A 25,497-nucleotide genomic window follows, 5' to 3' on the forward strand; every position below is an offset into this window, starting at 1 on the left:
TATTACAATAAACAGCCTTCTATATTGAAAGGTTTAATTTTACTTCGGAGTCACGTGAGTGACTACGTGAAGAACCCGCTCAGTGCGCAGGTGCGGCATGGTTGGGTGACGAGCTAAACTATCTCTTGTGGCTCAAGCAGGTACTGGGAGTTGCTGGAGTAAATATTAACGTGTATAAAATCTTATTCCACCAGGACAGCTTCCACGTCAGTAACTAAGAGGATGGACGAGCCTATGGACCACATCCTGGCGACTGCAGGGTGGTCTAGGGAGTATACGTTCCAAACTTTTATAACAAACCACTGACAGAACCTGTATCGTTTGCAGAAAAAGAATCTGCAAAAAATATATAATTTAAGCCCGGGGGAGCAATTGGTCTTGTTGTTGTTAATAACACCATTATTGTTTTTACAAACAGATTCATGGTTGATTACGATAACATACTTCCTCCCTCGAATGACTTCGGCAGCGAGTGAAGTATGAACTGTTACACGGTTTGAAATCACAGAGCTTTGAAGTCTTCACGTAGTCACTCACGTGACTCCGAAGTAAAATAGTAAGATTAAACGAGAACTTACCAGTTTGAGGTTTGATCTGTATTTTATGAGGAGTTACGATGAGGGATTACGTGCCCTCCGCTCCCACCCTCAATAATATGGATCAAACTGATAAACTGATGTATCCTTGTCTTACTATGTTTATTTCAATAACTGTGTCTATCTGTGATTCCACACCGCTGCTTGGAAGTATGCCGCGCCTGCGCACTGAGCGGGTTCTTCACGTAATCCCTCATCGTAACTCCTCATAAAATACAGATCAAACTTCAAACTGGTAAGTTCTCGTTTAATCTTACTATTAATATACACTGTTATTACACAAACTTTAATACATCTACGATGCTAAAGGCAATTCCAACGTGCTAAATTTGTTTGTTATTAATTTTTTTTCTTTGGCTAGCAGATCCAACAGGTGGATTTTACAACAATGCAACCAATATTCCATTTTCCAAACAAGTTTACTCCTTTTTGTAGTAATCCCCAACGATGAATCTCAAGAAATTCTGCACTGAAATCCCTTCTGGGTAACAAAGCGTTCAGCTTCTCTTCCAGCAAAGTACATTGGCTCAGAAGCTGTGAACATCCATTGGAACAATAGAACACACTACGGTGAAAGTGTACAATGTTACACAGTTATCTATTGTAAAGCAATTTCTAGGCTTACATTTGCAGTATCACATTGCTATTGCTAATTTAAATATTATGTATAGTGGTTTCCTCCAATAGCAATAGACAAGATTAATAGCAAAATTATACTATTTTCATAAGCAATGAAGAAAACTAAAAAAAATTATGACAGTACCTCCTCAAGTCGTTTGGCAAGTTTACCCAACAATTCTGGATAATATTTCTCACTTTTCCATTGATGAGGAGTATATCTTCGCCAGAGCTGTGCAGTCAGGTGATCACACGCTGACACCCATTGTTCACAAATGGTTATGCCAGACCTGAGGCTTTCCTTCACAATGTGGAACGGATCTCCCCACAAGTTTAACTGCATTAGAGTTTTCTGCACAAATCTACCCAAGGCATTTCCTGGAGAAAAGAAAACATGGAATATTTATATTATCCCAAACCCACAACCACTGTCAGCAAGTGCATGGAAACCTCACCGCTTACATGTTTCCTGCTGATCCACATGCCATTGCAACTTGGACATATAATAACGGTCCTTCATGATCACTGAGTCTAAATCCTGGAGCTCCCTAACTAACAAAGGCTCAATAAGATGGCTCACCCCTATCTCCGCAAGGGCAATAGATGCTGGCTTTGCCAAAGATGTCAACATTCTAATAAATAAATAAACAGAATGGATATTTCGTAGTTTTGTTATTTTTAAATGGTGAAAAATTGTTACATTCCCCAGAAACATCCAAGTGTTGAAGTATGGGCAACACCCACGTTACAGAAAGTAGGGGGGTTGTGTCCCTGAACCATAATCTGCATTGTGATTTTCCGTAATGCCAATCTGCATCATTAGCTCATGCATTAAGAAAAGCCAGTGAGAAATAAATTAATTGTGTGCTTATTTATTCACTTATGGTAGTGATTTGTGAATTTAGCAAAGGCAAAATACCATTATTTGATTGACCATAACACAATGTTGCCAATATTTAGCATATTTCAACATGAACTAGTAAGTTGTTTGTTTACAGGATATGCACAGCACTAGACTGAAGAATATATCATAATTGAATCGTACGAGCCCTTTCAGCAAAGCTTGTCCATGTCGACCATGCTGCCTATCTACACTAACCCCATTTGCTTGCTTTAGGCATGCTTTGCTTTCCTATCTAAGTATCTGCCCAAATACTTATTAAGATATTGTAACTGTATCTGCGTCTATCACGTCCTATGTCTGTTCCTTCCACTACCCTCTGTGTGGAATAAACTTACCCCTCAGAATTATTTTAAATTTCTCTCCCCTCAACAAAAATTCATGCCCTCTGGGTCTGACTCCACTGCCCTGGGAAAAGTACTCTTACTCTCTATCCGATCAATGACCATCATAATTTTATAAACCTCTATTAGATCATCTCTCAGCATCATATGTTTCAGTGAGGATACAGCTATCCGATAGAACTATAGTCCTCCACTCCTAACAAGAACCTAGTGAATTTCTTCTGCACTTTCTATATTGCTACCACATCCTTCCTATAGTGTGATGACCAAAACTGTACACAACCCTCCTAATGTGATCTAAGCAATACAGCTAAAACATGGAAGTCCTGGTGCTTATACTCTACGTCTCAGCCTATGAAGGCAAGCATTCTACACAACACAATCCATCCATGTCTCCACTCTAAGCCAAATACAGACTTGCACCATTTGGAGTAATGGCAAAATTGACGGTGATGCAAGCTATAAGAGGATGGTAAAGCCTCATGAATAACAAAAGACATGCTTGGGTGGCGTAAACAGGAACAGACAAGTGAACTGGTAAACAAAGGAATTTTCCAAGCTACTCTTAAGCAAGTATTACATCCTTTACAGTTTTTAACCTGATTAAGCATCAGATGTTAGATAATGTGATTGCTGTTGGAACTGGAAATACGGATTCATTGGGCAGTCGTACAGCAAATTAAATCTCTGGTACACACAACAATGATGGGACACTGTTATTTCAGTATACGATATTAAATAAGTATCAGAATAATATGTACAAATGCTCAATATTTAACATTTAATTCAGGACTAATCATGCCCATCTTAACCCACCCTAACCCCATTCTTACTAAATTAGGCAGCAGTTTCATAACAAAATGATAATGTTGCAGATACTGGTACATTGGTTCCAGAGCCTTTCTGGATTATCCGTTTCGTCGGTCCAACAGAGGTCACAAACCTTGAGGGGGTGAGATACCGGCCCGCAGAGTCAGTTGCGGGTGAGTTATGGGAACGGATCTGCCGGCCGGAGTTCCTGAGCCTGGGCCGTAATTGGCAAATGTGACCCAGCGATTGGCCACGGAGACCAGCTATGGGAATAGATCCGTCAGTTCCGGCCTATTGACGGGGCAAATTACACATTTGCCTCATCTGGCCTAGGTGCGGACTTCAGAGGGGGGGATTTTGGCCAAATTAAAGAGGGGCTGGACCACCAGTTGCCAGAAAGTCGGTGGTGGACTTGTATTCATAATCATATTTTAGCATGTAACAAGCTTATGAAATATGAAAGCTGATAGCCATACCACATCTAAACTGTATTTCATCAATCTACATTAATATTGTTTTGGCAATGCAAAGCCTATCATGGAGATGGAAGGAAATAAGGGCAATTTGAAAAATTTCTTCTACGTTGAAATGAATATAAATAGGAATATTTATCAAAATCTAGATCTTAGATAGAATCTTAGATAGCATTTTTAAATGATTCTACATTACAAATAAAAAACTAAAATGCAGATATCAATACAGTTCTATAAACAGTTGCTTGAGCAAACTGCTATTTACTTCATCCAAGGACAGTACCTATGACATCTAATAGATGGCGCATGCGTGACTCTGGATAAAAATCATGGTCAGTTTGCCTCCAAACATCATCCACAGTATCACGAGTAGTCTCAACCAAATCCACCACATCAGCCAAAGACAGAGCATCCAAATTGTTGTACTAGCAAGAAAAAAAAGTGAAAATGTTAAATAAAATTATTTCAATAGTTTGAAATTTTCAGTGCTGCCTTCACGGTGTACCAAATCAGAAGCAAGGGAGATGAGCAGCTAATGGAAGGAAATATTCATGTTGCCCAGGAGACATCCCATTAACTCAGGATGATTTGGATCTGAAACTAGCCTGGTGATGGGAAGAAGTGAATGATGGATGATAATTGCCTTTGCATTTGTAAGCCTTTGACAAGCGGTATACCACAGGGATCAGTAGTTGAAAGAAAATGGATGAGGTGTGATTAATTAGCTAGCAGATATTGCCAATATCCATGATATTGTTGATAAGGAAGAGAGTAGTCTATGGCTAAAAATAATGTTGATGAGTTGGTAAAATGGAAAGAGCAGCAGCAGATGAAATTTAAACCTGAAAATTGTGAGATTAATGCACTTTAGGAGAACCAGTAAGGATGGGATATACACAGTGAATGGTAGGAGACTGAGAAATAGAGTGGCCTTGATGTACATGCACAAGGATCCCTAAAAGCAGCAGCAAAGGCGGTTAGAAGGTAGAATATAGAACATTACAGTAAAAGAGCAGGCCCTTCGATCCACAATATTTGTATCGAACATGATACCAAGACCATCTCTTATCAACCACATAATCCATAAACCTCAATTTCCTGCATATCCATATGCCCATCCAAAAGAGTTTTAAATGCCACTATTGTATCTGCCTCAGCATCACGCAGGGCAGCACATTCCAGGCACTCACCAGCTTCTGTATAAAAAAACGTGCCCCGCATATCTCATATAAACTGTGCACTTCTCACCTTAATACTATGCCCTTGTGTTTTTTTTTTAAACATATGATTTGATGGATTTCATTAGCTTAGGCTTAACATATAAGATCATGAAGGATATGGTACGATTATACGAAATATTAATTATGCCAGAGCTGGAGCATGGGGTGCAGTTATGATTGCCACAGTATAAAAATAATGTGATCGCACTGGAGAAGTCGCAGAGAAGATTCACCAGGATATTGCCTCAATTGTAAAGTTTCAACTACGAGGTAAAAACTAGAGAGGCTGGGTTTGTTTTCTTTACAGCAGAGAAAGCTGATGGGGACCTGACTGAGGTGTACAAAGTTACGAAGGATATTGATAGGGTAGATAGTAAGAAACATTTCCCCTTGGCAGATGTGTCTACAAACACAGAGCACAAGTTTAAGATTAGGGGTAGGAGAGCTAGAGGGAATCTAGAGGAGAGGAATAGATTGGGTAAACACACAGTCTCTTGCCCAGAGTAGGGGGATCGAGAACCAGAGGACATTGGTTTAAGGTGAAGGGGGATAGAATTAATAGGAACCTAAGGGGTACGTTTTTTTTACACAAAGGGAGGTGTGTGTATGGAGTGAGCTACCAGAGGACGTAGTTGAGGCTGGTATATCTATCGTACCATTTATGAAACGTTTGGATAGGCACATGGATAGAATAGGTTTTGAGCGATATGGCCAAAACACAGGCAGATGGGGCTAGTGTAGATGGGACATGTTGGTCAGTGTGGGCAAGTAGGTCTGAAGGGCTTGTTTCCACGCTTTCTGGCTCTATGACTCAACAAGAATGTTTTCAGCCAGAGCATGGAACAAAACTGGAATATACTACATGAGGGGGTGCTAGAGACTTTTAAGTAGCATATTTAGATGAACACTAGAAAATGCGATTAGTGTAGCTAAAATGGGATGTACAATGGTTGGAATGCACATGGTCGGCTGAAGAACCTGTTTCTATTCTGTTTGACACTATGACTATAAATACCAAGCCTGGTCCAAACTTCACATTCAGATAAAGAATTTCAACATACCAGGTAAAATAAAAAGGAATCCAACATTATACAATTTATCCAGCATTTTGCCAAACCGTGTGTGCTCAAAAACAATTACTTTGTTATTACAATTATTCAAGTTGGGAGTTTCATTAGAATTAAATCAAAGTAGAAAAAATAGGCAGCTTTTTAACTGATAACTCAGCCTGAAAAATCTTGTGTTCGTAAACAAACCTGTGAAATTGTTTTAAACAGTTCTTCAAAATACTGGGCTCTTTCGCTTTTATCTGTTTTACTATTGATTGCAGCAACTTCTGCCCAGAACTGAAATTCATCGCTAGGTTCCAGAATTCCTTTCAAAACAGAAAAATAATGTTTGCATAGTACTGATGGTTACATTATATGTGCTTTAAATAGTACAGAAAGCGACACAAAGCTAGAGATATGGCAGAATAGTTGATTCAGAAATAGGAACAGACTTTCTCAATTCAGAGCTGTTTCTTCATGTAAACATTCAGGAAACAAGAAGAACATAAAACACCAATCTAAAAATAATAATCATGAGACTTGTGTGAGACATTGGAGCAAATCTTTCTCAGTGTCAGCTCAGTAAACACCAACCAAATCTCCATCTTTGCTATCAACCCAGTCTCTCCAGTCCTTTTGTCTAGGGTTTATAAATCTTGTATATTTCATTGCACTGATGCTAGCCACTGCTCTACCATGGAAGGTGTTTTATTTCAGATTATGTATATTTCTCTTTTGCATCATACATAAGAATAATTTACAAGTTTCCAGCAGATATTATGTGGGAAGGAACTGCAGATGCTCATTTACACCAAAGATAGATTCCCATTCCTTCTCTCCAGAGACGCTGCCTGTCCCACTGAGTTACTTCAGCATTGTGTGTCTATCTTCTAGCAGAAACTAGCTGGAATCTTTTGTGAATATGATAGGGGACACTATACAATTTAGCCATAAAATCTATTAACATAATATCTGCATCAAGTCTTCACCTCTTGCTCATCCTGGCCATCTGAATGCCTTCAGATCTATTTGCACGTTGCCAAAGAAATGTTATTTCTTTGAACATTGAATTCTCCATTTTTAGGTAACTTATCACACACACGCCCCTCCCTTCTCCCCCAACCACTTTGCATTTACTATTTCTCCCCTCCACTCCCTCTCTCCTCCCGCCCCACCCCCACTAATTTCTCCCTCTGGCACCTTCCTTCCTTTCTTATCTTTGGGCTTTGTTCCAACCATCTGCTTATCATACACCTCTTCACCTATATCGACCTATTACCTGCCAGTTTGTCCTTCTGTCCCCTATTCCATCTTTCTTCTCCCTCTGACAATCAGTCTGAAGAAAGGTCTCAAAAGTTCAAACTTCAAAGTAAACTTTATTGTCAATTCAAATAAATTGGATGAAATTGCGTTTCCCCATACTCCAAATGTGCAAGTAATATTTATAACACAGGCAATATACCTCACAGACAGACAATATACCGACCCAAAACGTCACCTATCCACATTTTCCAAGTATGTTGCCTGACCCGCTGAGTTACTCCAGCACTTTGTGTCATTTTGTGTATTGACCAGTAGCTGAGTTTTTTGTTTCAAAACAAAATCTTGACTCTTAATATCTTTGACATTTTTTGAATGATTTTTTGAATATTTTTCTAACATCCCTTAGTCGAACACATAAACCGATGATTTTTCTTGTGCATAAACTAAGATGGTTATGGCCAATTTGAGCAATGATAAATCTGAAAAACATACCAACAATTCTCCGAACAGCAACTCCCTGTGTTTATCCGGTGATTTTTTGTTAATGTGATAATGCATTATAAATAATACTCCCTGCCAATAAAAGTATTCAGTCGGGTCTGTCCTATCTTAGAACCTGACCACTCTTTGTGTTTACAATTTTCACCCATTTAATTCTTATCCAGCCAATCTCAGTTTTGGTATACTCCAGCTAGCCAAACAAAATCATACAAATCCTTTTTCTTTCATCAAATCAACAAGAAAAATGGAAAGAAAATTACATTTTCTCCCAAGGTTTGATCACCCTCACGTAAGAAACGAATATTTGATTTGATATTCACAAACAAAGTTTACAAAAGACTAAAATTATATCAACAGGACATTAATCTAAATAATTTAGTTTAGTTTAGAGATACAGCATAGAAACAAGCCCATCGGCCCACCGAGCCCATGCCGACTAGTAATCCCCGCACACTAACACAATCCTACACACACTCATCTCCCTGCTACCTTCAGGTAGAAGGTACAGGAGCCTGAAGACTGCAACGGCCAGGTTCAGGAATAGCTACTTCTCCACAGCCATCTGGCTATTAAACCTGGCTCGGCCAAAACTCTGAACATTAATAACCCATTATTTGTTATTTGCACTTTATCAGTTTATTTATTCATGTGTTTTGTAGTCAATGCCTATTATGTTCTGTGTGCTGAAGCAAAGCAAGAATTTCATTGTCCTATCAGGGACACATGACAATAAACTTGAACTTGAACTTGAACTAGGGACAATTTACAATATTACAAGCCAATAGGGACAAACCTGTAATTTTGGAATATAACGAAGCACCTGGAGAAGCCAATAACCCTACAAACCCATAGTCTATGTCTTTGGAGGTGTCTGGGAGGATAACGAAGCACACTGGCGAGAAAATTCTCCACGGGCTTCACATGTAGATGAGAATGTACAAACTCCACAAATGTCTAGACGGACAACATTCATGCCACCATGAAAATAGTCAGGAACTGGAAAAAATAAAACTGGTGTCTGGCGCTTATAGGCATCAACTGAAGTGTCTACCTCCAAATTTTGTTCCACTATGAGAAGGATCCGAGCTGCACCATGGTGCCGCCCTTAATCGTGGGAGGAATAATTCTTTTTCTACTTCAGCTTCAGATGTAGATGGGATAAAGACTATAGATGGAAAGATTTCTTCCTGCACTTGTTTCCTGCTTAAATCAAATTTTGAAATGTCTAGATAATATTGACAACATTCATGCAGATGTCTATGTCTTAGTTCTTGACACCATGAAAATGGTGAATGGGAAGAGGAACTGGAAGGGAAAATAAAACTGTAGACTCTTTAAATTTATTATATTCCAGCATTAAGTTCCAAACCTGAAGTGTCCTCTTCCCCTCCAAATTTTGTTCCACTATGAGAAGGATCCGAGTGCCTGACAATGGCGCCTAAACCTGCTTCAAGCTGAGTCAATAAATTTTGAAGTTTCGGGTCAAAACTCTTACTCCATTTCTCATCCTAAAAATAAAATCAGAAAACATATTAACCATAAAAACTCTGCCAGTAATTTGAACTTTAAAATAAATTCAATATCCTGGAGTTTTTTGTTTTTTTTAAATATTTTATTTTATTAGAAGTAAGTACAGTCATATGGCACCAAGGTGACTAATATATATTTTCATAATGCATTTTATGTACAACTTCTTTTTTTTTGTTACATTGAAAAAAGATGAGAATAAGAAAAAGAAGTTAGATAGTAAAGGATAGAATTCGATGTTTATGCCCCCGGGGTGCAGAATCCCCATATATGAGGTGCTGTGTGTGAAGAAAGGAGAAGGACGAGAGGTAAAGTGAAGAAAGTTGAGAGAGAAACCGGGAGTGAAAATATTGCGGAAGGTGTTCGGCGAAAAACCTCCGCTTGGTCTCAAAAGATCTGCTGGGTGTTCGGCGATCATTACCTTTATAACCACTTGACCAACCCTCGTCCGTTCAGTCCTGAAACAGTTTATTTTTCTTCCAACCTTGTGTTGCACCATATGATTCCAAAAAAGACCACGAATGGAGACCAACCCTCCGCTCGTCCGCAATATGAATTGGTCTGATTTCATCCATTAGGAGTCTCCGAATCGCATTTCCTCAAGATGCAGCGGTGTCCAACATACTTGCAATCCACCCCGGGGGCATAAGCGTTGGTATTATCCTGATGTACCCTTCCAAAATTTAAGTATTAATTTTTTTTCTATTATTAAACCATAGTTAAGGAATAGATTTTGAGAAACGTTCAATTTATTCCTCCATATCTGCTCCATTACACCAAATATATAATCATTTCAGTGTTAGGTTCCATTCTTGTCTTGAATAATTTTGTAAATATTTCAAAAATATCATTCCAAAATCTATAATGTTTTATGCAGGAAACTAAGGAGTGTGTTATAGTTGCCTTTTGGGCTAGACATTTATCACAAGTGGCGGATATATTTGGATAAAATTTGTTCAATCTTGTTTTTGAATAATATAATCTATGTACAATTTTAAATTGAATTAGATTATGTCTTACATTAATTGAACATTTGTGAATATATATCAGGTATTTTTCCCATTTAACCTTCGTAATTGTTATCATTAATTCCCGTTCCCACTCTTCTCTAAGTACCTCTGTCGATGGTAGGTCTATATTTAGAATACTATTATATAAATAGGATATAAATTTTTGTGAGTCAGCTTCAATATTCATTGCTTCTTCCAATAAGTCAGGAGTTACTTTTTGATATCCTTGTATATATTTTTTCATATATCCTGGAGTTTTCCAATGTTTTTTGCATTTCAAGATCATGTACAATTTTAAATTCACAAAAATTTTTTTTTTAGTCTTTAATCATCATCTGCTTTCAAAATGCTTAACCTAAGTAGCACTTTTTTTTGCAATTATCTGATTATTGTAGATTTTAAGGGATTGTTAATACTTTGGAAAATTGAGCAGAAAGTCAGAATCCAGATAATTTCAACCTCGTCTCGCAATGTAGCTTTAGGTTGACAACTGGCATGACAATGAAATCCCAATAAAAACAACAGAATTTAGTGAAAATAAGGCAACTTGCAACATAAAACAATGAATGCTATTTCCTGTAAAAACACAATTGCTGAATAATTGTTAGTTCAATGTTGACGTAACTCGGCCTTGCAACGCCCGCAGCCGTTGATAACTGCCAGCTGACAACAGCCTTTTAAAACAGCTAAGGCAAGAGGCGTTCGCCCAGGAGCGAGCATTCACAGCAAAGAAGCACCGGCTTCTGACTCTCTGAAACCCACAGCTGGAATGAGCGCGCAAGGGATAGGAGGGGCGCACAGGCGGGAGGGGCTTCGCGAGCTGCGTGGGCACTTGGACATTGTGACATCAGCAGCTGGTGAGCGCCGTTTATATTTTAAAAATTGAGTTTTGTGATCAATTTTATTCAAAATCTGGGTAAATAATTGACCAAGGGGTGGATTTCTGAACTCATAAGTTAAATCCCTACTATCCCTAAATGCAACAATCACCGCTTTTTTGCGTCTGGTTTTCGAGAAAATACGTTTCACATGCAAAATAACACACATCCACACATCCACACACACACACACACACACACACACACACACACACAGTTTGAATAGATACTAGACCAGGGGCAGCCCCGTTGGGTCTGTCCCCCAACGTGGGGTTGGGGGGTGGGGGGGGGCTTGGGGGGGCGGCATGCAGCGTCACACACATTTAACTACCCCCCCCCCACACACATGCTAACTATCCCCCTTGATAGACAGAGAGAGCTAAATGCAACTGTGCGTCACGCGTTCAGAAATTAAGCGTGCGCGTCTCATGCATGAAAGCTTTCGGCAGCTCTATGGAATTCAGGGGAGCAGCCTGCCGCGTCACACACACACTAACCACCACCCCCCTTCCCCCCCCCCCCCTCCTCTCCCCCTCCCCTCCTCCCCCCTCCCCCTCCACACCACACCACACACACACACCTCCACACACACACACACACACACACACACACACAGCGGGTCCGATCTAAGCTGTCAATGAATACAGCAAAAAAAAATGTAACTGTCTTTGAAATTAATATTAAGAATTAGTGATGTTAAGTGACAAATAATTAAATTAAATTCAATGAAAACCAATGGAATCTACAACCTGGCAGCTGGGGGCGGGGCCCAGCAGACAGGCTGGGGGAGCAGAGCCGGGCGGGGCCACTAGGCAGGCTGGGGGGCAGGGCCAGGTGCAAAGGCATTGTGAGGTCAGCGAGCAGGGCTGGGCGGGGCCACCAGGCATGCTGGTGGGGGGGCAGGGCCGAGCCAGTTGGGCCAGGTGCAAAGGCATTGTGAAAGAGAGGGGGAGAGATCGCCCATCCCTGTCCCATTGTGATTAGACATCTGTGAGATGACGCTGTGGCTCATGCAGCAGTTTGATTTTAGTAGGATCATGTGACGGTTCCAATCTCCCACACCTGTCCCATTGTGATGTCACATATGTAAATGAGACCCATTGTGATTGGACATCTGTGAGGTGGCACTAACTCATGCAGCAATTTGATTTTTTAATTGTTTTTAAGGTTTTGTGAACAATTTAATTCAAAATCTGGGGAAATAATTGACCAAATCTAGAGAGGAGAGCATTTATGAAATAGTTAAATCCCTACTGAAATTGTAAAAATCTCTGCGTTTTTGCATCTGGTTTTTGAGAAAATACGTTTCACATGCAAAATGACACACACACACACACACACACACACACACACACATTTTGAATAGATACTAGACCAAGTGCAGACCCGTTGAGTCTGTTCCCCCAACATGTGGTTGCGGGGGAGGGGGGAGTATAAACCAGCATTTGCATCTCCTTTCTACACATTACCTTTAAGAGTATAGGTGCAAATATTTGACGTATTGCTTGATAAAAAGCAGTTATGGGTGAATCCAGCATTGATGACACAAGTATATTGGTGTGCAAATTTTCCTCAGTAATGACATCTGGGCGCATCTTAAAGAACACCAGAATTTTGTCCTTAGCATCTCCTGGTTCAACCTATCATTAAAACAAATAAAAATCATTAAAACCACATTCAGTAATATTAGAACATAGAACATAGAAATGTACAGCACAAGAACACACCTTTCAGCCCAGAATGTCTCTGAACATGATGCCAAGACCATCACTTATCTACCTGCACATAATCCATATCCATCCATTCCCTTCATATCCATATGCCTATCTAAAAGTATCTTAAATGCAGGGCTGCCAACTCTCAGGCATTGAGCATGAGAAGCATGCATTTCGGCAAATTCTCACGGTCTCATGCTGATCACAAATTTCTCACGCTCTGTCGTGAGAAATTCTGTGATCAACGAAAATTTCAAAACTCATATCAACTGCACAGGCCACGGGTGTTTGAGAGCCGGGGCTGAGGGGGGGATGGAAGCAGAAGCAGCAGTGGGAACAGATGCGGACGGAGAGCCAAGGCTGGCGAGTGTTTGCTGGGCTGGCAAGTGTTTGCTGGGCTGGCGAGCCTCAGTGCAAGAGTCCTGGGCCGTCGGAGGCGTCAGAAGCATTGCGCGCTGCCATGAGAGTCTCCGTGCAGAATCCGTCCAGGTGACCGACATGGATCAAGCTGTGGCTCGGTGCATCCTGGAGGACAACCAGTAGCTGCTGGAAGTAAGTACCAAGCACTGGGTAGAAACGGTGGAAGATAGTGGCCTCCAAATGGGGGTGGTTGGAGAAAGCATCCTGCTTGCCTGCTAGATTTTTACTTACTGCAGGAAAAATGTTCCCGATGTTGGGAGAGTTCAGAACCAGGGGTCACAGTTTAAGAATAAAGGGTAGGCCAGTAAGGAATGAGATGAGGACAAACTTTCTTCACGCAGAGAGTTGTGAATCTGTGGAATTCTCTGCCACAGAAGGCAGTGGAGGCCAATTCACTGGATGTTTTCAAGAGAGAGTTACATTTAGCTCTTGGGGCCAGCAAAATCAAGGGATATGGGGAAAAAACAGGAAAGAGGTACTGATTTTAGATGAACAGCCATGATCATATTGAATGGCAGTGCTGGCTCGAAGGGCCGAATGGCCCATTCCTGCACCTATTTTCTATGTTTCTATGCTTGAGTATATGGCAATAAAACTTGATTTTGTTGTATTCATGCATGATGGAGGTATAATTTAGTCATAAAGTGATACAGTGTGAAAACAGGCCCTTCGGTGCAACTTGCCCACACCTGCCAACATGTTCCAGCTACACTACCTGCTTTTGGTCCATATCCCTCCAAACCTGTCCTATTCATGTATCAGTCTAACTGTTTCTTAAATGTTGGGATAGTCCCTGCCTCAACTATCTCCTCTGGCAGCTTGTTCCATATACCCACCACCCTTTGTGTGGAAAAAGTTACCCCTTAAAAAGTTACCTCTTAAAATACTTCAAACAAAAAACATTGAAATCATACTTTTACAATGCACTAAAACATAATTTTAATACATCAAATTTCAAAAATGTCCACAATCTCGTTGTTTTATTAATTGAACACGTAGATGAGCATCCTCAAGGAGTGTAATCTGATGGAAACTGATTCAGATGCAATGTTTAACAGCTTGTTCAAAGAAGGGGCATATTTTAAAGGAGTGACAGAGATACTTGCAGAAGAATGTGTGAGGAGGTTATTATTTGTCTTTAGTTTTAGCTTGAACCAGGACATCTGAAGATTCAAAGTTGAATATAGTAATTGTGCTGATACTGACTCCAACCAACCACATAATTAATATCATCCATTCCGGAGGTTTTATTTTTATGATGCCATTTAAACTTCACTTGGATTTCAATCACTTCGATGTAAAAGTAATTGGGAATGAGGAGCATTGGAACAAAAATTTGCCCTCGGTACATATTAACTGTAATATAATAATGTATGCATGTTGGTAGGTGCAATCAAAACAACGTTCTTTTTATCATTGTTGTGTTGTGAATACCACAGAAAATAATATGTACTCTCAAGATCACATTTAATAGAATAATAATACTTAAATATATAGTTACTGGACTTTGCATTTTGGAAAAGTCCCAGCTGAGAGGAAGACAGCAAAATACTGAAAATATTGGGGGAGAAAATGAATGCAGGACAGTTTGTGAGGAAAATGAAGGAAATGGTAACGGAATACATACAGCGGAGTGAATATAATTTTATGATGAGAAATTGTGTTCAACCAATTGACTTCTTCTTTGACAAAGTAACTAGCATGTTAGATAACAAGGGAACCAATGGATGTAGCAAATTTTGTTATACAAAATTTGGTCCATGAAGTGCCCCATAAAATATTACCGTATTAGATAAGCACCTGTGGACTTGAACGTAATAGGTTTAGTCCAGGGGGTCAGATATGGGGCTTTATGTGTGGGCCAGACATATTGTCAGTGCAGAGGGGCTAGGAGCAAGGCAAAGTGTGCATCCAGAGTCAAGGTCTGGAATAGTACCAGGTGTGCAGTCAAAGCTGGGACAATGGGAGTGTTCAGCACTGGGAACCCAAGCAGGTAAGCAGCTATGATCAGGGTAGAATAGGGGGGGCAGGTGTAAGGCTGGACTCAGGGTCAGGAATGAGAGAAGGTATGCAACTGGAATCAGGGTCAGGAGTAGTACCAGGTGTGCAGTGAGACCCAGGTTGGTCAACATGGGCCAAGTGTTTGAATATAATCTAATTTCCATACATGAATATACTAAGATCATTCAAGTGCTTCACCTGTTGTTCAGAGCCTGGCTCTACTGTGGAATGTAATTAGGAATGTAATTTAGCCTAACCTTATTCATAGCTAATCCAATTTAAAGCATAAATATTGCATTCAAGTGCAAGTTAAAAGACTCGCTACAGTATGCACCAGATTGCACAATTTCAAGCTGAAAACTGCAAAAGCTCCGTACCAATGGGAGGGGGGGATTTAATTTTGTTCTTACAATTAAGTCCTTTCTAATCTTTCCATATCTAGATGTACAATAAACACAACAGAAAATGCTTTCCTTCATTGGTCACATATTACAAGGAATCAGTTCTATGTCCTGAGTGATCAATCTGGGATTTTTTTTTACATTCCCCACATAAGAAAGATAGCTTTTACAAGTTCAGCCAAACGCAGAAGCAGAATGCTGCTCAGGCAGCATTTTCGATATAATAATCTTTCCAGTAAAAATTAGATGTTGTTCAATTACTATGTTGAAGAATTTTACGTGAAATAAATTAACAATGAGAAAATGATGTTTGGTATTTAATTAGTTAGTAGTTTGTTTATCCTGCTTGTGGATCTGGAAGATTTGGTGCTTTGCAGTGCTTTGCGGTGTATGCTGTGGTAGCTCGTGACTTGAAAATGCAATAGGATGGAGATTAGTGCAGCTCAGTAGACCATGAGCTCTCTATTGGGTTTGAAAACTTGACCATCAAATATCTTTTTCTCAGTCACTAAAAGTTGTGACGGCTTACTGAAAATAATTAATTTCATCAACAACATCTTCATTCATTGAGAGTTGGTTAGTTTAGTGTATTATTGTCACGTGTAAGATACAGTAAAAAGCTTTTTTGTTACGTGCTACCCAGCCAGCGAAAAGTCGATACGTGATTATAGTCAAGTTGTCCATAGTGTACCGATAAAGGATAAAGGGTATATCATTTATTGCAACATAAGGTTCGATAAAGTCCCATTAAAGGTAGTTCAAAGGACTCCATGAGATAGATGGGAGATCAGGAGCACACTCTAGCTGGTGAGAGGACAGTTCAGTTGCCTGATAACAGCCGAGATGAGAAAATATTTTTTTACACAGAGTGGTGAATCTGTGGAATTCTCTGCCACAGAAGGTAGTTGAGGCCAGTTCATTGGTTATATTTAAGAGGGAGTTAGATGTGACCCTTGTGGGTAAAGGGATCAGGGGGTATGGAGAGAAGGCAGGTACAGGATACTGAGTTGGACGATCAGCCATGATCATATTGAATGGTGGTGCAGGATCGAAGGGCCGAATGGCCTACTCCTGCACCTATGTTCCATGTTTCTATGTTTCTATGAAGGTTTGTTTGCATGATCGTTTGGGGCATATCCGCAACTGTTTGCAATTTCCTGCGGACCTGGATGGAGCTGTTCCGATACCATGCTATGATGCATCCCAAAAAAATGCTTTCTATGGTGCACCTGTGAAAATTGGAGAGTTGTTGGGGACATGACAAACTTCCTAAGCCTTGTAAGGAAATAGAAGTGATGATGTGCTTTCATGGCTTTTAATTGTATGGCTGCATGGTAACTCAAATATCACTGTACCTTACTTGGTGCACAATAAATATGAATCTGAATCTGAATCTATTGTTTCGATGTGGCTGATCCAGGACAAATTGCTGGTGATACTTATTCCTAAGAACTTGAAGTTTTTGACTGTCTCTATTTCCGTTTCATCAATGTATACTGGGGTACTTGTACTGCTTCATTTCCTGAGGTCAATCACATTCTCCTTTGTCTTGCTGACATTGAGGGAGAGGTCAGTGTTTTGGCACCAGATTATGAGGTTCTCAATCTCCTCTCTGTACTCCGTCTCATCATTATTTGATATGCGGCCCACTACTGTGGTGTCACCTGCAAACCTGTAAATTGAGTTGGATTGGCATTTGGCTGCACAATCACGAGTGTATAAGGACTATAGAAGGGAGCTGAGAACACATCCCTCCGGTGCACCAGCGTTGAGGATGATTTGTCACCTAGCCTCACTGATTGTGGTCATAGACTACATCTCTATACCATTATTCCAATCAAGCTAATTTCCAAACTCGTGAAACTTGGAGTCAGCTCTCCCGTCTGTAACTGGATCCTCGAATTCCTGATAAACAGACCATAATCAGTGAGATAGACTGGGAAGATCAGTGATAAGGGTCTTGACCCGAAACGTCACTCCAAAGATGCTGCCTGTGCTGCTGAGTTACTCCAACATTTTGTGTCTATTTTTAGTTTAAACCAGCATCTGCAGTTCCTTCCTAACCATAATCAGTGAGAACAGGAGACAAGTCACCCTCTATGATAATCCTCAGCACTGCTGCTCTGCAAGGATGTCTGTGGCTACACTAGTAGCTCCTGGTATATAGGAAGCACGCCACGATTTCCTGAGCAAATTCTGAGTAGGACCTGAAGAAATGTTGCATATCCATTCCCTCCACAGATGCTACCTGACTTGCTGAGTTACTGCACCACATTAGCTCAAGATTCCAGTATTTGCAGATCCTTGTGTTTCCATGTCATAATTTCCAGAATCTCATTGTGGAACTTTAATGCTTAAAGACAGTATTCTACAGCGGGTGCAAGTTGGTCAAGGAGAACAGTTTGGAGAACATTCTTTTGCAGATGTCCAGTGTAAGACCCATTTTCTCATATGCTTCAGTGCACGTTGAAATGACTTGGAGCTCAATCTCTGAGCATGTTAATATAGTGAGGCTGCATTTAGAGTTTAGTTGGGCACCATGTTATAAGAAAGATGTTGTCAAGCTGGAAAGGGTACAGGGAAGATTTATGAGGATGTTGCCAGGACTAGAGAGCTATAGGGGGAGGTTGAGTAGGCTGGGACTCTATTCCTTGGAACACTGGAGGATGAGGGGTGATCTAATAGAGGTGTATAAAATCATGAGAGGAAAAAAAATCAGGTAGATGCACAGAGTCTCTTGCCCAGAGTGGGTGAATCGAGGATCAGAGGACGTAGGTTTAAGGTGAAGGGGAAAAGATTTAAAAGGAATCTGAGGGGTAACATTTCACACAAAGGGTGGTGGGTGTATGGAACAAGCTGCCAGAGGAGGTAGTTGAGGCTGGGACTATCCCAATGTTTAAGAAAGTACGTTGATATGACAGGTTTGGAGGGATGTGGACCAAATACTGGTAGGTGGGACTAGTGTAGCTGGGACATGTTGGGTGGTGTGACCAGGTATCACCAAGATATTAAACTGAGGAACTGTCGATCCCTACAGACAGACATAATAAATGCCATGCACTAAATGTGAAGGGCTGACACTTTATTTGAGTACACCAACAACATTAAACCTTCAACCAACACCATTAAAAAGATGAAAATCAAAACCCAACTGCTGATGCTGGAAATCTGAAATAAAAAGAAAAAGCGCTGGAAACAGCAGGTTAGGTGGAAACTTAGGAAGATCCTATAACTGTAGCATTCATTGTTTCTCTTTCCTCAGATGCTGCCTGATCTGATGAATGTTGCCTACATTTTATATTTATATTTTCACCAAAAATAGATTTGCTATTTATTCATCTTGTTTCTACATATTGCTGTGTGTGGTTTTAAAAAGTAACTTTGACAATACTTAATGAGTATCTGTCAAGCACATTGACATCACAGGCACGTGACAGATACCACAAAAGCAAATTCACTATTCCTACTTTAAAAAGTCTATGGCAATGTTGCAATGCTGAATACCTATCACCAGAGGGTGCCAGTGAATTAATACCACAGTTACAACAAATAGTTCGATGGTTCTCAATTGTCATGTATGCACTGCACAGTGATATTTTGGCGGCATTTACAAAAGAAACCTACCACGCAGAAACTAACCGAGGTTCAAAAAATGCAGCATATTATATGTAGGTCATCCCTGGATTACCATTAGGTTCATTTCCTAAGAATTGTTCGCAACACGAAACTTTGCAATTCAGAAATGTGGCTGCTAACCAAGTTCCCACATAGCAGAAAATGCCTATAGAGCTAGGTTGTTCCATAAGAATAAATACTCTGGAGGTGCATTTTAAATCTATTTTTGCCTTTCGCAAAAATTAAAGGTCACGTTAACAAATTTAGCATGAACCTACCTCCGGCTAATAATGACATTTATTTGCAGATGCTGGAATCTTGGGCAAATATCTAACTGCAGGAGGAACTCAGCGGGTCATTCTTTTAAAAGATTTGTTTGCAGACGAGGTTTAAGACGGTATTGACAATTTTAAAAAGGACTCTGCTGTTGGCCCAGCTGACGTCTTTAGCTTGGAGTCACAAAATTGATGTTAACTAAAATGTATTCTTCCTGGGTTTGATGTGGCAAAATTCCTGCTACGGTCAAGAACAGTCACCAGTCAACAACCGGTCCTGCAGCTGCTGGCTAATCCATTCCAGTGGTCTCCCAAATGCTCATTTTCATTCATACACCATACGCGTCAAGCATTCTTAAACTGGGTACGACTTGTAGATAATTATATTAACCTACACCTTAAATCTTTCCATAGTTTTGATTTGCTTTACTTACAAGACCACAATCTTGCATAACAAGATTCCTCCACTACCTTCTGTGGCGGAGAATTCCACAGATTCACAACTCTCTGGGTGAAGAAGTTTTTACGCATCTCAGTTCTAAATGGCCTTCTCTTTGTTCTTAAACTGTGACGCCTGGTTCTGGACTCCCCCAACATCTGAATTTTTTTCCTGCATCTAGCCTGTCCAATCCGTTAAGAATTTTATATGTTTCTATAAGATCCCCTCTCATCCTAAATTTCAGTGAATACAAGCCCAGTCCACCCATTCTCTCATCATATGTCAATCCCGCCATCCCAGGAATTAATCTGGTGAACCTACGCTGCACTCCCTCAATAGCAATAATGTTCTTCCACAAATTAGGAGATCAAAATTGCACACAATACTCCAGGATCTCACCAGGGTCCTATACAACCACAGGGTCCTGTACAACTTGCTCCTAAACTCAAATCCTCTCACAATGAAGGCCAACATGCCATTAAGCTTTCTTCACTGCCTTCTGTACCTGCATGCTTTTTTTCAGTGACTGATGTACAAGCACACCCAGGTCCTTTGCACCTCCCCGTTTCCTAATCTGACATAATTCAGATAATCTGCATTCCTGTTCTTGCCACCAAAGTGGTTAATCTCATATTTATCCACATTATACTGCATCTGCCCACTCTCCCAACCTAGCCAAGTCACTCTGCAGCCTCAAAGCATCCTCATCGCAGCTCACACTGCCACCCAGCTTTGTGTTATCCGTAAACTTGGAAATGTCCAATTTAATTGCCTCGTCTAAATCGTTAATATATATTGTGAATAACTGGGATCCCAACACTGAACCTTGCGGCACTCCACTTGTCACTGCCTGTCATTCTGAAAAGGACCTGTTAATTCCCACTCTTTGCTTCCTGTCTGCCATCCAGTTCTCTATCCATGTCAATACCATACCCCCAATACCATGTGCCCTAATTTTGCACACTAATCTCTTGTGTGGGACCTTGTCAAAGGCTTTTTGAAAGTCCAGATACACCACATCCACTGGCTCTCCTTTATCCATTCTACTTGTTACATCCTCAAAAAATTCCAGAAGATTAGTCAAGCATGATTTCCCTTTCATAAATCAATGCTGACTTTGGCTGATCCTGTCATTGCTTTCCAAATGCGCTGCTATAACATCTTTAATAATCGACTCAAGCAATTTCCCCACTAACGATGTAATGGGCCTATCCCACTAGGTGATTTATTTTGGCGACTGCTGGCGACTGTCATAGTCGTAACTGGTCACCGAAAAAACGGCGGCAGGACCCCCTCTACGACAATGTCTACAACAACCCACCACCTAGTCGACGTCAAGGTACAGCAAGCTACCGACAACCGGCGACCCATTAGGACGTCCACCTACGACAACCTACATCCTACAAGCTACGACAAGGAAAGACAATTCAGTCACCGGTACCTGTTGCCGGTTGACATAGGTAGTCGCCAATGGAATTCACCAAAGTCAGCACCGGCAACAACCTACGTCATCCTGGCGACAACCTACATCAGGCTACGATCGTTGGCATCAAGTGTTGCCGAAAAGTTTTGAACATTTCAAAATCCAGTAGCGACCAGAAAAATGGTACGACTGTGGGCGACTGAGGAGACCATACAGGCAACACCCCAACGACCATGTGGCGACAACCTAGTCGCCTGTAGTTGCCTAAATAATCGCCTGTGGGACAGGCCCATTAGGCTAACTGGTCTATAATTCCCCGTTTTTTCTCTCCCTCCTTTCTTAAAAAGTGGAGTTACATTGACTACCCTCCAATCCACAGTAACTGATCCAGAGTCGAGAGAACATTGTAAAATGATCACCAAAGCATCCACGTTTTCTAGAGCCACCTCCTTGAATACTCTGGGATGCAGACCTTCAGGCCCTGGGGATTTATCTGCTTTCAGCCCCAACGGTTTACCTAACACCATTTCCTGACTTGTGTGGATTCCCTTCAGTTCCTCCCTCCCACTAGACCCTCAGTCCCCTAGTCCCCGTGTCTTCCTTAGTAAAAACAGAACCAAAGTACTCATTTAATTGTTCTGCCATTTCCTTGTTTCCCATTATTAATTCACCCGTCTCTGATTGTACGGGATTATACAGTACATTTGTCCACTAATCTTTTCCTTTTTATATATCTAACAAAGCTTTTAGTCAGTTTTTATATTCCCCACAAGCTTTCTTTCATGCTCTTTTTTTCCCCCTCTTAATTATCCCCTTTGTCCTCCTCTGTTGAATTCTAAATTTCTCCCAGTCCTCCAGTTTGCTGCTTCATCTAGCCAATTTATATCCTTCTTCCTTGGATTTAACACTATCCTTGATTTCCCTCGTTAGACACGGTTGAGCCGCCTTCTCCGTTTTATTTGTTCGCCAGACAGGGATGAACAATTTTTTTGAGTTCATCCATCCGGTCTTTATATTTTTGCCATTGCATCTCCACTGTCAAACCTTTAAGTGTAATTTGCCAGTCTATCCTAGCCGTCTCATACCTTTAAAGTATTCTTTCTTTAAATTCAGGACCTAAGTCTCTGAATTAACCATGTCGCTCTCCATCCTAATGCAGAATTCCACCATATTATTGTCACTGTTGGCCAAGGGGCTTTGCATAACAAGATCGTTAATTAATCTTTCCTCATTACACAATACCCAGTGTAGGATGGCCTGCCCTCTAATCGGTTCTTCTACATATTGGTTTAAAAAACCATCACGTATACATTCAATTAAATCCTCCTCCTCAGCATTGCAACAAATTTGGTTGGCCCAATCTATATGTGGATTAAAGTCACCCATGATGACTGCTGTATCTTTGCTACATGCATTCCTAATTTTCTGCTTGATGCTATCCCCAACCTCCCTACTGCTGCTTGGTGGTCTGTATACAACTCCAACAAGCATGTTCTACCCTTGGCTACTTCGCAGCATCTCTAGATAGAAGGAATGGGTAATGTTTCGGGTTGAGACCCTTCTTCAGGGTCATTAGTCTTGTTTTGTTCAAAAAAGGGCTTTGGTTCTAGAAAAAAGACACAAAGTGCTGGAGTAACTCACCGGGTCAGGCGACATTACTGGAGAACATGGGCAGGCGAGATTTTGGGCTGAGACCCTTTTTCAGACTGAATAATTAGGAGAAGAAAGCTTGAAGAGAGGAGGGGCAGGACAAAGCCTGGTTAGTCGATTGATGTCAAGGAGCATCTCTGGATAAACAATGTTTTAGGGCCCTTCTTCAAACTGATAAATTAATTGTTCATATATTTGGGTTGTAAGCTGCCAAAGTATAATATGAGGTGTTACGCCTCCAATTCGTGTGTGACCTTACTCTGGCAATGGAGGAGACCCAGGACAGAAAGGGCAGAATTGGAATGGGAAGTTATAATGGTTATCAATGGGGAGCACAGTGGCATAGCTAGCAGAGTTGCTGACTCATGGCGCCAATTTGATCCTGAGCTCGGATATTGTCTGCATGGAGTTTGCGTGTAACCATACGAGTTTCCTCCATGTGCTTCTGTTTCCCCCACATCCCAAAGACATGCAGGGTTTGTAGGTTAATTGGCCTCTGTAAAATGGACATCGACGGTCAGAGTGGATTCAGTGGCCAAATGGCCTGTTTCAATGCCATATCTATAGATCAATCAAACTATACCAAAAAGTAAGCCTTGGTAGGTCGAACGCAATTGTTCAGCAAAACAGTCGCCTAGTCTACGCTAGGTCTCGCTGATGTAAAGCAGGCCACATTAAGAACACTTGAGTTTGACGATTTATGTATAATATGATCTGTGTATAGTATTATCTGTACTGATTAGATAGCATGCAAAACAAAGCTTTTCACTGTACCTTAGTACACATGACAATAACAAACCTAAACCAAATGATGTGTGGGGGTTGCAAAGAGCTCAAACCACACAGGTTGAAAAACAAGCATCTTTATTGTTCAGGTCATAATCTACTAAGCAGGTCATTACACGTTCACACTGCTACGGATACTGCCAGGCAAACATGCAATAGCCAATCTAAATTTCTTCTTGTATAAATGAAAAGCAAAGAACGCATTAAAACTACAACGAGTAAATAAAATGTTAACTGCAAACCGCCACATCTACTAATATGGGGTTGAACATAATCGCCATATCTAACAGGTGGCTTGCTAACGCGCCCGGCCCTCGTACGGTATGGAGCTGCCTCATCAACCTTTTCCTCCGAAAAGTTGAGGGCGTGGTTCAGTGAGCCCGACAGGCTATGGAGAGACACCGTAGGGGAACCCAAGCAAGACCGTCGCGGGGGCACCGGAGAGCTGGTCACAAAAGGGGAAGTGGGGGCAGACCGACAAGGGGAAGGGACGGGACTAGCGGCGGCCGATGCTGGAACGTCTGGAACAGATCGCATCAGGACTCTGGAGAGCCGGACGCCGTTCCTCCACAGGATGAAGTTGTTCACGGTTACGTCTATAGATACCGACATCGACCAGGTAGGAACGCGGTTCCTTTGAGGGGCCGTAAATGTACCCCAGTTTGGTATGTCCTTTGGCTGTCTGTAGTCGGACCACTTGGCCTTGAATGAGTGGCTTAAGTGGTTTGCTGGTCTTATCGTAACTTCATTTCTGCGCGTCTAGATTGGACTGTACGTGCTTTTGTACTACAGCGGGGGGTGAAGACTTTAGGTTTTAGGTGATCCTGGGTGACGGGCAACGGAGGTCGCGTACGGCGGGACATCAGGCGCTGGGCTGGAGAACCTAGAATGTTATCTCTTGTAATATTTCGCAGGTTCAACAGGTCCAGGTATACATCGGATTTTACTAAATAGGAGCGCTCACGAGTTGTTTAGCGCTCCGAAAAGAACGCTCGGCAAGTCCATTGGACTGTGGGTATTCTGGGCTGCTAGTGACATGTTGTAAGTTCCACCATTTTGCAAAGTCTTTAAACTTTTGTCTGGTGAATTGGGTCCCGTGGTCAGTCTGAAGACGAGCTGGAATTCCATGTACAGAGAAATGGATCATGAGCTTTTGGACGACTATCGCTGAAGAGACGGTTGGCAGAAAGTCAATTTCAAACCAGTTAGAATACGAGTCCACTAGCACGAGGTAGTGCCTCTCATGCCAGTCAAAGATATCGGCAGCCACTGATGACCATGGTTGAGACAGCAGGGGTTGTTTTTGCTGGTGCACTGCCTGTCTGTTACAGATCACGCATGATTCTGTTTTCTCCCGAATGTACTTGGTCATTCTGGGCCAGTAGAACATTTCTTTCGCACACTAAGGTAGCCTCCACGCCTGGGTGACCACCGTGGATTTCCTCATAGTACTCGTTTCGCAGGGATGAGGGGATGACTGTCTTGTGATCCCTGAAAATTACTCCATCCTGTAGTACTAGTTCGTCACGTACCAGGAAGTAGGGTCGTAATTCAAAAGGGGTGTTAGACTGTTTGTTTGGCC

The 25,497-nt window shown here is 41.2% G+C and overlaps 1 protein-coding gene across 1 annotated transcript in view; it reads right to left on the reverse strand.

Annotated features, from left to right (window-relative positions):
- LOC129698145 (cytoplasmic dynein 2 heavy chain 1) overlaps positions 1 to 25,497 on the reverse strand; it is a 395,765-nt gene that overhangs the window by 355,883 nt on the left and 14,385 nt on the right. Inside the window, 5 exon segments of the mRNA XM_055637055.1 lie at positions 1,360 to 1,592; positions 4,026 to 4,167; positions 6,219 to 6,337; positions 9,145 to 9,283; positions 12,660 to 12,830. Coding sequence (XP_055493030.1) covers positions 1,360 to 1,592; positions 4,026 to 4,167; positions 6,219 to 6,337; positions 9,145 to 9,283; positions 12,660 to 12,830 — 804 coding nt within the window.

Source organism: Leucoraja erinacea, chromosome 6 (assembly GCF_028641065.1).
Source record: "Leucoraja erinacea ecotype New England chromosome 6, Leri_hhj_1, whole genome shotgun sequence".
NCBI lineage: Eukaryota > Metazoa > Chordata > Chondrichthyes > Rajiformes > Rajidae > Leucoraja > Leucoraja erinaceus.